The sequence below is a fragment of the Microcaecilia unicolor genome, chromosome 4 (assembly GCF_901765095.1).
Source record: "Microcaecilia unicolor chromosome 4, aMicUni1.1, whole genome shotgun sequence".
NCBI lineage: Eukaryota > Metazoa > Chordata > Amphibia > Gymnophiona > Siphonopidae > Microcaecilia > Microcaecilia unicolor.
In genome coordinates, this window is record NC_044034.1 from 219,628,961 (window position 1) to 219,647,726 (window position 18,766).

Consider the following 18,766-nt stretch of genomic DNA (forward strand, 5'->3'; position numbering starts at 1 on the left):
TCCTGGCACTAAACTGACTTTATTTTTGTTACATTTGTACCCCGCACTTTCCCACTCATGGCAGGCTCAATGCGTTCTTCTCCATCATTGGACCTCTTTTATGGAACAAGCTACCTGGGGATGATTGCCTGTTATCATCCATATCTGCATTTAAGAAACAGTTGAAAACAAACTTGTTCATGCAAGCGTATACTTGATGTGCTACTATGACTGAGATCTAATTTTTAGTTGTATGTGTTTGTTTTTTTTATTGTATACTAGTAGAAAAGGCCCATTTCAGGCACAAATGAAACGGGCGCTAGCAAGGTTTTCCTCGGAGTGTGTATGTTTGAAAGAGAGTGTGTGAGAGTGTGTGAATTTGTGAGTGTGTGTGTGTGACAGAGTGAGTGAGACTGTGTGCGAGTGTATGTCTGTGAGAGTGTGTGTGCCTGGGGTCCCTCCCTCCCACCCAGTTCCAGTGTCCCTCCTTCTTCCGTGTTCCAGGGTTGTCCCCCCCCTTCCTCCGTGTTCCAGGGTCATTGTCCCCCCCCCCTCCCTCCAAGTTCCAGGGTCTCACCCCCTTTTTTTTCTTTTTTTTAGTTTTTGTACAGGTGGTGCATTCCCCCCCTCCTCCCCTCTCATCCTCCCCTCTGAATTCCAGACCCCCCTCCGAGTTCCAGACCGCTCCCTCCCGCTGTCCGAGTTCCAGACCCCACCTCCCTGCCTCCCTCCGATTTGCAGACCCCCCCCCCTCAGAGTTCCTGACCCCTGGACCCCCCTGTTGTGACCCTCCCGAGCCCCCCTTCCCACCGCCAAACCTCCCCCGCTGCCGTCGCGTACCTGTGCTGGCGGGGGACCCCAAGCAGTGGAGTCATGGAGGAATGATAAAGTTGGAATCAGTTAGTGTTCGTGCGTCTGACGTTTGACGCATGCACACAAACAGATTCCAACTTGATCACGTCCAGTGACGTTAGCTAGGGCTTCAGAGCCCAGCGAAGAAAGTTACAGACACAGGCAGCCAGGTTCATAGTGAGTATTATTATATAAGATGTTCCATTGTGACCCACCAAGTTAATAGGTGGGTTATAAGTACAATAAATAAATGACAGTTCTCTAATAGTCTTGTAATCTTCTTCCACATCCCATTTCTTCAATATAGCAAATAATATAGAAACCTAGGAACATAAGAAAAGCCAAACTAAAGCAGACCAAGGTACATCAAGGCAAACAGCCTGTCTTCAACAGTGGCTAATCCTGGTCTCCAGTATTCACAGATCTTGTGGGTGGAACACAAAGTACATCATGGTTTGCACAAAACCCATTTAGAGAAATTGTCCCCTAGATATGCATAGGGGTGTTAATAAGCCGTGCCATAATTAGTATTCCAACCATGGCCAGATAACAAGAAGTAACGAGGAGCCTCCAACTGCAAATGAAAACTAGTGACACCTGGATTACTGGGTCATTCAGAGATTTTGTTAACAAAGTCCAAAACAAGATAAATCTACAGTATATAACAGTGAGCTAAGTTCCTGTAAGAGATTCCATAATATTTTTCATATAGTATATTGCTTTACTAAATTTATGAATTGAAATGGTAGAACTAGATAATATATCCTGAGGAAATCACAGGATAGCACTGCAAAACATACTGTTAATGTATACAATAGTAACATAATATTAAAAGGCACCAAAACCACAAAGCAAAGAAACAAACTCAGAAAACTTAAAATAAAAAATAGTTTGTTGTTTCTTACCAGGGGAAGAAGTAGTGGTCATGGACATGGATGTTAAAGTCATCGGGGAATGTGTTGTGAAATGGCTTCTGGTAGAGCTGATTGTTGAAGTGGATGTTCTGGTGGGAATAACAGTTGATGTAGACATTGTGGTAGGAGTAACTGATGATGTGAATCTTGTGGTGGGGGAGGATGTAGATGTTTTCAGAACAGTGATGGTAATGGGTGAATAAATAGTTGGTGTGATTTCTGTTGATATAGACTCAATTTCAGTTGGGGTGGTTTCTGTAAAAACTGAGGTGGATGTGACATTGGTTGCAGCTATAGAAGAAGATATACTGAAGGGAGTAATTGTACTGGTAGAACTGGTAGTGGGAGTTAGTGTTGAGGTAGATGTAATTGATGTGGTTGTAGGAGTTACTGTTGATATGGATGTGGAGATGAGTGTAGTACCAGGAGTTTCTGTGGTAGCAGAAATAGTTGGGGTAGAAGGAGAAACTGTTGAAGGAGATTTAGTGGATATGGTGGTGGGGGTTGCTGTTGAGGTGGATGTAGTGGATAATGTAGTTGGAGTTGTAGTGGATCTGGTGGTAATAGTTGGTGAGGTAGAAGGAGTGGACATGGTGGTAGTAATTGATGTGGATGTGGTAGTAGGAGTTGCTATTGAGGTGGATGTAGTGGATGTGGTAGTTGGAGTGGTGATAGTTTTGGTTGAGGTGGATATAGTGGATGATGAGGGAATTGTCAGTGATATGGGTGTAGTGAACATGGTAGTCAGAGCTGTTGTTGAAGTGGGTCTAGTGGTAGTAGTTGCTGTTGAGGTGGATGATATGGATATAGTGGTGGGGGTTGGTGAGGTAGATGTAGTGGACATGGTGTTGGTAGTTGATGTGGATGTAGTAGTTAGAGTTGCTGATGAAAAGGATGCAGAGGATGTGGTGGTGGAGGTTGCTGTGGAGGTGGATGTAGTAGACGTTGTTGGAGCTGATGTGGTAGTGGATTTGGTGGTCGTAGCTGCTGATGAAGTAGATGGAGAAGATATGGTGGAGGAGATTGTAGTTGAGGTGGATGTTGTGGATGAGGTAATTGGAGCTGTTGTAGCTGATCTGGTGCTAGTACTTACAGTTGATGTAGATGCAGTGGATGTGGTCATAGGAGTTGTAGAAGTTGTAGTGGGTCTAGTGGTAGGTGTTACTCTTGAGGTGTATTTAGTAGATGTACTAGTGTGGGTGGCAGTTGAAGTGGACATAGTAGATGTGATGGGGGTTGTTGGTGAGTAGGGTGTAGTGGACATGGTGGTGATGGTTGATGTGGATCTTGTGGAGGGGGGTGATACAGATGTTTTCATAACAGTGGGGGTAATGGAAGAATAAATAGTTTCAGTTGGTGTAATTTCTGTAGATATAGACTCAGTTTCAGTTGGGGTGGTTTCTGTAAAACCTGAGGTATATGTGATATTGGTTACAGCTATAGAAGAAGACATAGGGAAGGGAGTAACTGTAGAGGTGGAACTGGTAGTGGGTGTTAGTGTTGAAGTAGATTTAATTGATGTGGTAGCAGAAGTAACTGTTGCAATGAATGTTGAAGCTGATGTGGTGGCAGGAGTTTCTGTAGTAATTGAAATAGATGAAGTAGAATGAGGAGATGTTGAAGTAGTTTTACTGGATGTTATGGTCTGGGTTGTTGTTGAGTAGGATGGACTAGACATGGTTCTGGTTGACATGGATGTGGTAGTAGGTGTTGGTGATGAAGTGGATGTAGTGGTTTTGGGAGTAGATGTTGCTGTTGAGATGGATGAAGTAGACATGGTAGTTGGAGTTGTGGTAGTGGAACTAATGATAGTTGAGGAGGGAGATGTAGTAGATGTGGTTGTGGGAGTCCTTGTAGAAATTGTAGTGGGTCTGGTGGTAGGGGTCATTGTTGAGGTGGCTGTGGTAGATGTGGTGATGGGTGTTGTAGAAGTTGTAGTAGGTCTAGTGGTAGGAGTTACTGTTGAGGTATATTTAGTGGATGTGGTGGTGTGGGTTGCAGTTGAAGTGGATATAGTAGATGTGATGGTTTTGGTTGGCAGTGAAAAGGATGAAGTGGGCATGGTGGTGGTGGTTGCTATGGATGTGGTAGTATGAGTTGTTAATGAAGTGGATGTAGGGATTGTGGGAGTAGATGTTGCTGTTGAAGTGGATGTAGTAGATGTGCTAGTTGGAGTTGTAGAACTAGAGGCAGTAGTTGCTGAGGAGGTGGATACAGTAGATGTGGGAGTCATTGTTGAAGTTGTGTGTCTGGTGGTAGGAATTATTGTTGAGGTGGATGCAGTAGATGTGGTAATGGGTGTTGTGGAAGTTATAGTGGGTCTGGTGGTAGGAGTTACTGTCGAGGTAAATTTAGTGGATGTGGTGGTGTGGGTAGCAGTTGAAGTGGACATAGTAGATGTGGTGGGCTTTGTTGTTGGTGAGGATGAAGTGGACATGGTGGTGGTTGCTATGGATGTGGTAGTAGGAGTTGTTGATGAGAAGGATATAGGACTTGTGAGGACAGAAGTTGCTGTTGAAGTAGATGTGGTGGTAATTGGAGTTGTGGTAGTGGAACTAGTGGCAGTAGTTGCTGAAGTGGTGGGAGTTAGTGTTGAGGTGGATGTGGCTGTGGGTGTTGTAGAAGTTGTAGTGGGCCTAGTGGTAGGACTTACTGCTGATGTATATGTGGTGGGGTGGGTGGCAGTTGAAGTGGACATAGTAGATGTGGTGGTCTTCGTTGGTGAGAAGGATGAAGTGGACATGGTGGTGGTGGTGGTGGTTGCTATGGATGTGGTAGGAGTCGTTGAGGTGGATGTAGGGCTCATGGGAGTAGATGTTGCTGTTGAAGTGGATGTAGTAGATGTGGTAATTGGAGTTGTGGTAGTGGGACTAGTGGCAGTAGTTGCTGAGAAGGTGGATGCAGTAGATGTGATTGTGGGAGTCATTGTTGAAGTTGTGGTGTGTCTGGTTTTAGGAGTTATTGTTGAGGTAAATGCAGTAGATGTGGTGCTGGGTATTGTTGTGGAAGTTATAGTGGGTCTGGTGGTAAGAGTTATTGTTGAGGTTAATGTGGTGGATATGGTGCCGGGTGTTGTGGAAGTTGTAGTGGATTTAGTGGTAGGAGTTATTGTTGAGGTAGATGCTGTTGACGAGGTGGTGGGTGTTGTGGGTGTTATAGAAATTGTAGAAGGTCTAGTGATAGGAGTTACTGTTGTAGATGTTGGTGAAGGGGTAGATGTAGTGGTTGTGGGGGTAGAACTTGCTGTTGAGATGGATGTGGTAGTCAAAGTTGTTGTGGTAGTTGAACTGGAAGAAGTAGTTGGTGATGAGGTGGTTGCTGTAGATGTAGTTGTGGGAGTCATCGTTGAAGTTGTAGTAGGTCTAGTGGTAGGAGTTATTGTTGAGGTGGATGTGGGTGTTGTAGATGTTGTAGTGGGCCTACTGGTAGGAGTTACTGTTTTGGATGTTGGTGAAGGGGTAGATGTAGTGGTTGTGGGGGTAGACGTTGCTGTTGAGATGGATGTGGTAGTCATAGTTGTTGTGGTAGTTGAACTGGAAGAAGTAGTTGGTGATGAGGTGGTTGCCGTAGATGTGGTTGTGGGAGTCATCGTTGAAGTTGTAGTAGGTCTACTGGTAGGAGTTATTGTTGAGGTGGATGTGGGTGTTGTAGACGTTGTAGTGGGTTTAGTGGTTGGAGTTACTGTTGTGGGTGTTGGTGAAGGGGTAGATGTAATGGTTATGGGGGTAGACGTTGCTGTTGAGATGGATGTGGTAGTCATAGTTGTTGTGGTAGCTGAACTGGAAGAAGTAGTTGGTGATGAGGTGGTTGCCGTAGATGTGGTTGTGGGAGTCATCGTTGAAGTTGTAGTAGGTCTAGTGGTAGGAGTTATTGTTGAGGTGGATGTGGGTGTTGTAGACGTTGTAGTGGGTCTAGTGGTAGGAGTTACTGTTGTGGGTGTTGGTGAAGGGAATGTAGTGGTTGTGGGGGTAGAAGTTGCTGTTGAGATGGATGTGGTAGTCATAGTTGTTGTGGTAGTTGAACTGGAAGAAGTAGTTGGTGATGAGGTGGTTGCCGTAGATGTGGTTGTGGGAGTCATCGTTGAAGTTGTAGTAGGTCTACTGGTAGGAGTTATTGTTGAGGTGAATGTCGGTGTTGTAGACATAGTGGGTCTAGTGGTAGGAGTTACTGTTGTGGGTGTTGGTGAAGGGGTAGATGTAGTGGTTGTGGGGGCAGAAGTTGTGGATGTGGTAGTCACAGTTGTGGTAGTTGAACTGGTGGAACTAGTTGGTGATAAGGTGGTTGCAGTAGATGTGGTAGTGAGGTTTGTTGTGAAAGTTGAAGTGGGTCTGGGTGTTGTAGTTACTGTTGAGGTTGATGTGATAGATGTGGTAGTGGGACTTGTTGTGGAAGATGTAGTGGGCCTGGTAGTAGGAGTTACTATTGAAGTGTAATTAGTGGATGTGGTAGAGTGGGTAGCAGTTGATGTGGACATAGTAGATGTGGTCTGGGTTGTTGGTGAGTAGGATGGAGTGGACATGGTGGTGGTGGTTGCTATGGATGTGGTAATAGGAGTGGATTTAGTGGTTATGGGGGTAGAGGTTGAAGTTGAAGTGAATGTAGTTGATATAGTAGTTGGAGCTGTTGTAGTAATGGAAGTGCTGGCAGTAGTTGCTTTTGGAGTGGATGTGACACTGGGGCTGATGGGTGTTGTGGATTCAGCTTCTGGTGAAGTAGGTTCTGTTTCAGTTGACGTTATTTCTGTAGATATGTGCAGTGTTTCTGTTGACATGGGTGTTGAAAGTGTGTGCACAGTTACAGTTTCTGTTGGTTTTTCTGTAGATACAGATGTGGTTTCTGTTGGTGTAATTTCTGTAGAGATGGTCTTGGTTTCTGTTTAGAAAGAATTGGTAAAACATTAAAAATGGTATTAGAAAGCTGAAGCATATATCATTTTAATCACCATGAAGACATTGTATCAATTTAATATATGTTACCTCCCTCTGACTGAATCTTTTTAGGTGGTTTATGATTTTTGGTTTATTTTAATTTGCTTTACCACTTTGCTATACCACCTTTCTTGTCGAGCATGTCTAAGTGGTTTACAATTTACAGTGATCAAAGATTGCAGAAATTCATTGGCAGAATAGGAAGGAAAGCAGAAAAAGGAAAGGAACAGAGCAAAGGAACAGAAATCTCCACTTTTTTAACCTTTTGCATTTCTCCAGAAAGTAGCTTAGCTGTTGCTTTTTTTTTTCCTGAAAGATCTGAGAAACATGTAATGAGAATGGAAATGTAACAATTAGATCTTTTCTGAATTAGAACCATGAAGTTCTATAAACTACATGACAACAGTATGAATCTGGAAAGAAAACTTACCAGTAATTGGTTCTGTACTTGTAGGTTCTAAAATAAAGATAATGAAAGAAACACATATTTCATTGTTAGTGACACTGTGCTGTCATGCAAGGGATGCAGTGAATGAAAACTATTACTGACAGGAACCAAGAAATTGTGTATATGTGTTGGATCACAATAGGACTTATGTTAAGAGGTTTGCTGGGGAAAAAAATGAACTACCACAATGTAGAGACCTGATAAAATGGTTCCCAGTAAAGCAGATTTGAAAGAATATTCTTGTTCTCCTTCCTGTAGAAGCATCTTATCAAATACGGAACTGTAACTAGAAAGCTACCAGATGCTAGGAGCCTAGATGTCTGTAAAATGAAATAGAAATCCTTGGTATATATACAAGTACAAATATTTCTGCCTAGAGCTAGGTCGATGCGGTATTTTATCATCTCATATATGCGTATTAAGCAAAAGTGCTTTACTAATCACTCAGTGCAAATCCTGGATTGAACTGGTGGATATATATTTTTTTGAACAAAAATGGCTACCTACATCACCAACAAACAAATGGAAAAAATATCAAAAAGTAGTAGTGTACCATTATTCATATAAATTGACAAACTAAACACCATTCATAACAATCACTCTGTACTGCATTCATATACTCAGTAAAAACTATTTGAAGCCCACCAAAAATGAATGTATTTTTGGTCATGTGTAACAAGTGAATTCCACTTTAAAAAACATAGACAAGTAAATAAAGTTCTTTTGACTCAAATACAATAAAACTATGTGTGGCCATTGAGGGCTGATGTCATGCACGTTGTGACTTTCTCCCATCACCCCACTGGACCACCAGGGACTTCAGGTGGGACCAGAAAGGGGGCTATCCTGAGTAGCAATGGTGGGACTTGACTCATCAATGGGGGTGGGAGGTGAGGTATGGCCTTCTTCAATGGGGGTGGGAGACAGATCAGAAGGAGAAGGAGCTGTTTCTGTGATGGGAGGTTGATCAGAGGGCCTGAGGAGCACTTGGACTCTTATCTAGGCCCCGGCTGATATTCAGCCAGGGCTGCATAAGCTGTGGCGGCCAGAACAGAGACAATTATCCCTGGATATTTAGTGCTGGTGCAGGGCTAATTTAGTTGACACCACTGACTGCATATCAGCTGGAATTTTTCTGAAAACAAACCCAATTGTCTGTATTGCTATAATAATAGAAATGATGATGGCAGCTAATGCAACTTATAAAGGAGTGGCCTACTGGTTAGTGCAGCGGGCTTTGATTCTGGTGGCCTGGATTCAATTTCCACTGCAGCTCCTTGTGACCTTGGGCAAGTCACTTAACCCCCATTGCCCCATGTACAAAAACTTTGATTGTAAATCCCCTAGGGACAGAGAAAGTACTTGCATATAATGTGTACACTGCATACATCTAGTAACACCATAGAAATGATTAGTAGTAGTAGTAAAGCTACCTGTCCAGAAATTATATATATGAGAGAGTGCCTTGGTTGAAGACTAGTTTAGAAAATAAAATGAACTTTTATAAAATTACCAGCGCAATATTCAGCTAAATGCCTGTGTGTACAACCTACATGCATGCGAGTTTACCTAGATTGAGGGGGCATGGGGAATTTCCTGGGCTAAGGCCGGTGAATTTTCCATTTACATGCACACATTTGAAAAATTAACCCCCCCCCCCCCCCCCCGTTTATAATGCCGCGCTAGCGGCTGTCAGTGTAGTAATGCCAACAAAGTCCATTGACTTTGAATGGGCTGTGTCGACATTACCACGCGGCTTTGTAAACAGGGGGATAAGTGTGCTCATGTACATTAACTCTGGAAAATCTGTACATGCCAAAATAACGTGGTAGCATAGTAAATGATGGCAGATAAGACCAGCATGGTCCATCTAGTCTCTTTATGGTCCAAATATTTTTATGGAAAAGAATACATACAAACCAATCTTACAATGCACAGTGCTCAAATACAATAATCTGTATTTCCAAATATAGCAGAATGAGTAAATATAAGACCATTCAACTCTATCACCCACCTGCCCACCCCTCCCATCCCCCCTTCAGTGCAACAAGTAACCAAAAGGAATTCAACAGAAAAAGATGTACTACGACTATTAATGGTTCAGCACTCTATTACGTGCATGCAATGTTAAAGAATTGCAAACGGGCTCCCAGATACATTGAAATTGTTTGCCTTTCACTGATTTCAAATCACCAACTTACAATTTTTCATAAAATAACAAAGAAGTCATAAAAAATCTCCATTGAAGAAGTGAGGGAGCCTCTGGCAACATCCACATCATAAGAGTACATTTCTTAGCCATCAAGGAGGCACACTTCAGAAAACCATGAGCTCCATCTAGTCTAGTTTCCTTGGAGTAAATTTCATGTTGTTTAGCTTTAAAATCCAGTCAAGTTCACGTGTGAAAAGTATGTGCACACTTTTTCTGCATGTGAACAGTTATAAAATTACCCTGTAGGTAGTTAATTTAGATTTCTTATGGTAAAATGATGTTTTGTCCACAAAATGGTTTTGAGAATTACCCTCTTGGTGCACTAACCGCAGAATGGCTAACTAAGGTAGGTACCAATCATTGCCTGGTTATATTAACAGGGAATATTTACCAGCACGATGGGCTGATCATACTGACAGGAAGTGTAGCAAACACCTGTTGTACAAAAATATAGCAAAGCAAAATGAGAAGAAAAGGGCAGAAGATGGTATTTGAATATGCAAGTGAATCAGAAATTAGATTAGAATGATGAATGCAAACTTGCCTACCAGCAAGTATTGGCTGGCCTGGCCAGTTTCCAGAAATGAAGGCCAGCAGGCCAGAAAATGGCCAATGCAAGTACATTTTGTTTTATAGCCTCTAGAGTCTCCAAAGTTTACTGCTTTTTATTTTGTGGCCAAACTTCCACAGCGACATGGATACTAGGATGACTAACTGCCCAGTTTTGAACTGGAAGTCTGATTTTAAGTCCCTCTGTACAGAGTCTGGTCAGAAGTGGCCAGACCCTAAAAGTCCAGTTCTGAGTCTTCACTCTTCCTGAAGCAAAAAGAGGCATAGAGAAGCAGCTCCTTCTCTGCCCTGATTAGAAGCCTTGCTGACATCATCAAGCACATCTGCTCCCCACCACCACCCCATGCTTTGAATGAAAGCCTTAAAAAAGAGGGGTGGTTGCAGCTAAGGTATATAAATTCAGCCTTACATAATCTTTTAGAGACAGCTCTCACAGATGTGAGAAGGAATGCCAGTCCTCAGTAATCTTAAACTGCTGACTTCAGTCCAAGATTTGAGGCAGAATTATTTAAGGAGTGTCCAGTTCTAGCAAGTTTAGTTCTTAAATAACTGCAAGATGGTATAAAAGGGGGATAAAGAAGCATACAAGGCTCAAAACACTATGCCCTGGAAAGCCTAAGTCAAAAAGTCAAAGCATTAGGCAGAACCAAGGAAAAGCAATAGCCAAGACAAAAAGCCAAGGCCAAAAGCCCAGTCTTTCTTCGTAGTAGTCCTTCTAAGACCTTGGGTCCTGTCAGTCTTGTATGTAAATATCAGGATACAAGAAGCAGCCTCTCTAATTGGCTGTACTAGAGCTCACTGTCTGCCTGTTAGTGCAATAACCAATGAAGATATTTTCCATCCAGATGGGATCATTTCTTGCATTTTTATGCAACTTCTCTTCATTTTGACATTTGTTGATATGATTTTAGGATTACTATTGCAAATATGTTGCTAGAATAGGGATAGGATCTATGTGCTGTTGGTATTCTAAGTCAAATAATGCTACTACATCTTCAACAAGGACTTCATTCATTGACCTACATGGCTGAAATGTATGTTTCACAGGAGAGCAGTGAATGCTCTAGAACAAGGAGTGATAAGTAGGTGATTGAGGGGTAGTTATTAAGTTGCTTTATGGTCCTAATGCACATTACTTGCAAATCAATATGTGTTAAAGGGCACTAACATGCATTATATTACTGTAACATGTTAATATACTACAGGGTACATAGTAATGAGATGCAAAGCATGAAGATGCATTCGAAGCAGCTTGTTAGTATGCAAATTGAATAACACAGCTTTCAGTGAACACCGGAAGCCATATTATTCCTGGAAAAATAATGCCAGAAAAAGCTGGCAGCATTTTCTGTCCTGGGAGCATTGGGCTGCCATTGGGTACTTTTTAAAGGGGCTAGTACTCTGCTCACAATTAGAAGCTGCCTCTCCCCTTTCCCCTCACAATGACATCATCCTACCCTCAGAACAACTAGTGAATGATATTGCCCCACTCCAAAGATCCCCGAATGACATGCTCCTACTTCCAAGCCCCTCATGTACATCCTATGCCTTGATAACCCCCATATACAATAGCTTAACTTCTAGTGGTAGTACCAAGAGTTTACCACTAGGAATCACCAGTGCCATTTTGAACCCGCTGCTGTATGAGGAAGGAGCAACATGGGATCACTCATGCCCCAAACCCACTAGACACAAGGAATTAAAAGATGCAGGCCCAACGGGGCCTAAGGGAGGATGGAGATGCTATGGGTGATTGGGAGGGAGTCTTTGGGGTGGAAAGATGTACTTTGGTGGGGGGGAGCTTTGGAGCAGATTGATGCCTAATGCTATATTCTGTATTAGGATTTCCCACACAGGAAAAGGATCTTAGAGTCACTGTAGACAATATGTTAAAATCCTCAGCTAAGTATACTGTGGTAGCCACAAAAGCAAATAAAATATTAAGAATTTATTCAGAAAGGAATAGAAAACAAAACTGGGCACATTTATAATGTCTCTATATTGGTCCATGGTGTGACTATACCATGAGTACTACATGTGGTTCTGATTACCCAATTAAAAATATATATTGTTCAACTAGAAAAAGTGGAGAAAAAAGGCAACTGAAATGATAAAGGGGATGGAATGGTTCTCTTATGAAAAATGCTACATTTTGGTATCCTGTAAGGTACTTGTGACCTGGATGGGCCACTAATGGAAACAGAATATTGAATTTAATGGACCTTTCCTCTGACCCAATATGGCAAGTCTTATATTCTAAAGGCTAAATGTGTCAGGTCTCTTTAGCTTGAAGAAGAGGGTTATGACAGATATTTATAAAATTACATGGACCCTCCACAACTCTAGGAAGTTTGAAAATATAAGAGTTAGTTTTGCGGGTGATTTTCCCTGTGGTTTGATAAGAGTTTTTCTAAAATTACATGGAACAAGTTCAAAGTGAATGGTTATGTACTCTATTGTTTAATATTAGGACTAGGGGAAACTTCATGAAGTTTCCTAGTAGTAGATGTAAAACAAATTTAAGAAAGTAATTTTTTTCAGTCAATGCATAATTAAGTACTGAGGTCATTCAAGTTCTGCTACAAATTTCACAGCCTCATGACCCATCTCATCAATCAGTCTTATCACACCACACATCACAATAACTAGCATCTACACAGCTACCCCTATCACAACAGAAGTAGGAAAGGGGAGAAGTGTGGAAATATCCCTTACTGACCAAAGAAACATATAAGTGTGTCTAGCAGATGTCAGAATATCTAACTCCTTTTTGCTCCATATTCTATTTTTAGTCCTTCTAGGAGTCTTCTACTAGTCTTCTTTCTACAGTACATTCCTCTCCAATCTGTTTTTTTCCAAATTCTACAATATCTCTACATATGAACATCTACCTTTGTTGTTTGCTTATAGGAGGTAATTTTATAGAATCATTCTTGTGTGTGCATGGCCACACGTGTGTAAAAGACCTCTTATAAAATACCGACTAGTATAAAAGTATGCACTTTGGCATTATGGTATGTACTTTGCTGGTGCACAGGTGTGGACTTTGGGCCGAGTGTGGGGGAGTTCATACATACATGCATAGATTATAAAATCTACATGCATAAGTATATGCTTTCATTTACACCACCTCTTAAGCAGGTTTAAGTCATCGTACCTACATTCAAGGTGCGTTCTGTGACACATACACTAGTGTTTTATAAAGACACGTGGAGGGGCATAATCGAATGGTGAAAAAGATGTTCTACACCATGTGGAAACTTAAAAGAGTAAAACCTTTCTTCCCGAGATACATCTTCCGTACCCTAGTACAGTCAATGGTAATAAGTCATCTGGACTACTGCAATGCACTGTACGCCGGATGCAAAGAACAGACAATCAAAAAACTCCAAACCACACAGAATACGGCCGCCAGACTCATATTTGGAAAAACTAAATATGAAAGTCTAAATATGAAAGTGCAAAACCACTAAGAGAGAAACTTCACTGGCTCCCACTTAAGGAACGCATCGCGTTCAAGATCTGCACGATTGTACACAAAATCATTCATGCAGACGCCCCGATTTACATGAAAAACCTCGTGGACCTACCTCCCAGAAATGCCACAAGATCATCCCGCAAATTTCTCGACTTGCACTACCCAAGCTGCAAAGGACTGAAGTACAAACAGATGCATGCCACTACCTTCTCATGCATGAGCACGCATTTATGGAATGCATTACCCACAGACTTGAAAGCAATCAACGAAAAGACTATCTTTCAAAATCTCTGAAAACATTCTTCTTCAACAAGGCCTACAATGAGAACCTATAACCCCACTAAGTCACCTCACTAACCCACTCAATTATGAAAGCCTACCATCTATAATTACCCTAATCACTCTCTTCCTTCTTCCCTATTCCCTTCCTTGATCGCTACACATTACTAACTGTAGCTGATATCCTGATATGATAATGTTAACAAATCTATGTAAGCCACATTGAGCCTGCAAATAGGTGGGGGAATGTGGGATACAAATGCAATAAATAAATAAATCTCTAATGGCGGCCCCGTTTCGATAATACGGTCGGGGACGGCCAAATCTCAACATTTGGGTCGACCTTAGAGATCGCCGGCGTTAGAGATGGCCGCCATTGGTTTTCACCGATAATGGAAACTAATGCCGGCCATCTCAAACCCGGCCAAATCCAAGGCATTTGGTCGTGGGAGGAGCGAGCATTTGTAGTGCACTGGTCCCCCTCACATGCCAGGACACCAACCAGGTACCCTAGGGGGCACTGCAGTGGACTTCACAAATTGATTCCAGGTGCATAGCTCCCTTGGGTGCTGAGCCCCCCAAAAGCCACTACCCACAACTGTACACCACTACCATAGCCCTTAAAGGGTAACGGGGGGCACCTAGATGTGGGTACAGTGGGTTTCGGGTGGGTTTTGGAGGGCTCCCATTTACCACCACAAATGTAACAGGTGGGGGGGATGGGCCTGGGTCCGCCTGCCTGAAGTGCACTGCAGTACCCACTAAAAACTGCTCCAGGGACCTGCATAGTGCTATGATGGAGCTGGGCATGACATTTGAGGCTGGCAAAAAAATATTTTTTAATTAGTTTTTTTGGGTTGGAGGGGGTTGGTGACCACTGGGGGAGTAAGGGGAGGTGATCCCCGATTCCTTCCGGTGGTCATCTGGTCAGTTCGGGCACCTTTTCAAGGCTTGGTCGTGAACAAAAAAGGACCAAGTAAAGTCGGCCAAACGCTCATCAGAGCCGACCTTCTTTTTTCCATTATCGGCCGAGGCCAGCCATCTCTTAACCATGCCCCTGTCCCGCCTTCGGTACACTGCTGGCACGCCCCCATGAACTCTGGCCGGCCCTGCGACGGAAAGCAGTTGAAGCTGGCCAAAATCGGCTTTCGATTATACCGATATGGCCAGCCTTCTCCTTCGAAAATAAGCAGGATAGGTACCTAGTTATCATTATAAAATAGTGCCTCATAGTCATCTCTGTATATACCTACCCATGACACCCTCATGGTTTGTCCCCAAAGAATATAAACAACTGGTTGAAAAAGAGCTACATAGCTAAGACATATTAACCTTTAAGAGCCATTATGATTCCCTTCTAGTATTTTCCCTACTCTGTATCATATTCTCTCACTAAGTGCTTCAGACAACCCTTACTTTTGAGACAATAGATTTCAAGGTTGCTTCTGAGTAGTCAGCATTGTTGCCAGGACAGTGGTAATGATTCCTTCTTTCCTCGCATAAACTGAGATAAAAATAATCCTAAAATCAAACCCTAATCTCTGTTAAACAATGGAATCCCTTCTCTAGTATAAATTTTGAATGAAAAGAATTGATATGACATTCTCTGAGCCTCTTAAACTTAAACATCAGTTAAACCCAATACAATAAACAGCCAAGACAAATGTGCTGAGGAGGAAAGGAAGTGAAGGGTGTGAAGGACAAGGAAGGATAAGTGCTCCTGAAGAACATGTGAAGGACATGCAGGGTCTCTAATGTGGAAAAAGCTATTTTACTACAACTAGGATTGAGGATTGGTACAAGTGCTGTAGTAGATATGGAGGGGATTTTTGAATAAATACAGTGAGGAGAACTACAGGTTTTACATGCAGAGGTTGGATTTGATCAATATTTACCAAAACGCTGTCGCGCCCTGTATGGTAGCTTAGAAGCTAAAAATTGGAAAAAATAAGGTCAACAAATGTCAACGATCTGGCCATGATTAGCTGAAGGAAACCCAATGATTTTGGACACATGGTTAAATTAGAATTAGCGTTTTGAAAACGATCAGTTGAGCTCTCAAAGAAAATACATCCAGCTGTATATGGGAAATGTGTTGTAAATTGTCTATTATACACAGAAAAAACGTAATCCAGGAGGCAATTTGGGAGCAGGCTTTTGTTTTATACTCGTAAAAGACATTTTGTATTAGGCTATATACCAAAACAGCACTTTATTTACACTGTGACTTTGTGACGTATCGAAATAGTCGTTAGGCATGTAAATCTTAGACCAGGGTTTTTCAATCCAGTCCTCGGGACGCACCTAGCAAGTCAGGATTTCAGGATAATCATAATGAACATGCATGAGATAGATTTGCATAGAATGTAGGTAGTGCATGCAAATTTATCTCATGCATATTCATTGTAGATATTTAGAAAACCTGACTGGCTAGGTATGTCCTGAAGACTGGGTTGAGAATCCTTGCCTTAGATGCATATGCATCCAATTTAAAAAGTCAACTTATGCGTTTGCATTATGCTTGAGAATTTTTAAATTTTATTTTTTAAATTTGTTTTACCTTATTGTAGTCAGAATGGGGATGGTATCGATGGTTTATTTTATTTTAGTAGATACATCATTTTACTTTTGTGTATATGATTGATTGTGTTATCAAATACTAGTAAAAAAAGGCCCGTTTGTTATGTTATGAAAAAACCTTCAATAAAAATATGGAAAAAAAAAAAAGAAATGAAACGGGCGCTAGCAAGGTTTTCCTCGGAGTGTATGTTGGAGAGAGAGTGTGTGTGAGAGATGGAGTGTGTGTGTCAGAGAGAGAATGAGAGAGAGAGAGACAGAGTGTGTGTGTGTTTGTGAGAGAGAGAGAGTGTCTGTGTGTGTGAGACTGTGTGTGTGTGACAGAGAGAGTGTGATAGACAGAGAATGTGTCAGAGAGAGTGCATGTGAGAGACAGAGAGTGAGTGAGTGTGTGCCCCCACCTCCCTCTCCCAGGACCCCCCTCCCCCCCTTTATGGTCTGAGGACCCCCTTCCACCCCCACCTCTCTGGTCTCAGGACCCCCCTCATTCCCTCCCTCTCCCCTGCCCCCCTCCAGCCACCCATGTCCAGCGACCCTCCTCTCCCACGGCCCCCCCCATGTCCAACGACCCTCCTCTCCCCCTGCAGCCACCCTCCTCTCCCCCTGCCCCCTCTGCAGCCACTCATGTCCAGCGCCCCTCCTCTCCCCCTGCCCCCCCTCCAGCCACCCATGTCCAGCGCCCCTCCTCTCCCCCTGCCCCCCCTCCAGCCACCCATGTCCAACAACCCTGCTCTCTCACCTGCCTCCAGCCACCCAGGTTGTGTAGCGAATTCTTCAGGGCAGGCAGGAAAGATCCCTGGTCTTGCCTGCCCGCTGCTTGCGCTGGCACTGACCCTCCCCCGCTGCCAGATTGCTGTTCAAAATGGCCACCGAGACTTCCAATGGCGGACTCGTGAGACTTCTGCTGTAGTCTTGGAGGCCGTCCTTGTAAGTGTCAGTGGCCATTTTGAACAGCGATCCGGCAGCAGGGGAGGGGCAGGCAGGACTGGGGATCTTTCCTGCCTGCCCCGAAAAATTCACTACACAACCTGGGTGGCTGGAGGGGGGGCATGTGAGAGAGCAGGGTCATTGGACATGGGTGTCTGCAGGGGGGCAGGGGAGAGAGGAGTGTCGCTGGACATGGGTGGCTGCAGGGGGGGGTGGGGGAGAGGAGGGTCGCTAGACATGGGTGGCTGCAGGTGGGCCAGGGGAGAGAGGAGGGTCGCTGGACATGGATCAGCTGTGAGGCATGGAATGTTTTTTTTTCGCGGGTTCTGAAGTTCACAGCATAATGGCAACGGTGACGTCAGCCTGACTTCGGAGTCTAGCTCAGCAACTCTGAAGGAACCACAGATACAGGCAGCAAGATTAGAACGTTGGAGGTGAGAATTATTATATAGGATTGTAGTTTGTATGTATTTCTTTCTTATTATACTCTACCTTGTATTATTTTGGCTAAGTGGAATATAAATGTTTGTCTCTTTGAAAGAATATGCTATATGTAGTGTATATAGATTTTAGCCTTCAGTGAATCAGACCTTTAATAGATATATATACGAGCAATGTATTTGTAATGAACATACATGTATAAGGAGACTACACACATACGTCGAAACGGCACACATATGGAGGCTAAAACTCCTGAATATATCTCTTTCCTTATGATATTTATAACTATACAAAATGCCTCATCTGTCCTATTTGATAGATGCTGCATAACCATTTTGAGAGGGAGATCAACAATTGTTGACAGAAATTTTTAGATATATCAATCAATGTGACCCCCAGTATTATTTTTATATCTAATGTAGGGATCACCATTGTGAATTTCTTAGATATACATTTAGGGTTGGATCAGGGAATTTTTAGAACATCAGTGTATCGGAAGTCTACTGATTGTAACACGATCTTGCATTATAAAAGCCACCATCCTAAAAAACTGTGGGATAGTATCCCAGTGGGATAGTTTCTAAGAGTAAAGAGGTTATGCAACACAATGGAAGATTTTAAGCAACAATCTATACACATGATGAACCGGTTTGTACAGAGAGGATGCGCAAATTCAGTGGTTAAGTAAGCTTACAAGAGGGTTTACTATGCTCATCATTTTTGGTTATTACATAAATCACAGAATAGAGGTGATAATGATTCATCTATAAGGTCAACTTGTGATTTACCTTACTCTACACAAGCAAAATATATTGGGACAATTATTTGGTGACACTGGTAGGTTTTTAGAATTACTACCTGGTTTTATGAGTAAACCTTAATTTGCATATACTCATCCTTGGAATTTTGGGGAGCTGATAACTTGCTGGCATAGGACACCCCCCGCCCCCCCCCCCCCCCCCCCGTCCACCATGAGTGTCATCATTGTATATATTGTAAGCATACTATTGCATCCTCATACTGGTAAAATGTTTTATTTACATGCTAGAACTGATTGTGAATTGAGTCAGGTAGTTTATGCCATCCAGTGCCCCTGTTCTTTATGGTATATTGGCCAAACCGACCTAATGGTGAAGTAATATTAGGGTGAAGAGAGCAAAG

The 18,766-nt window shown here is 42.7% G+C and overlaps 1 protein-coding gene across 1 annotated transcript in view; it reads right to left on the minus strand.

Annotated features, from left to right (window-relative positions):
• The window catches only part of LOC115469675 (mucin-2-like), a 193,110-nt gene that overhangs the window by 29,608 nt on the left and 144,736 nt on the right, over positions 1–18,766 (minus strand). Inside the window, exons 32-33 of the mRNA XM_030202463.1 lie at positions 7,104–7,130; positions 1,737–6,617 (exon numbers count right to left, since the gene is read on the minus strand). Coding sequence (XP_030058323.1) covers positions 1,737–6,617; positions 7,104–7,130 — 4,908 coding nt within the window. The remainder of the gene's footprint in view (positions 1–1,736; positions 6,618–7,103; positions 7,131–18,766) is intronic.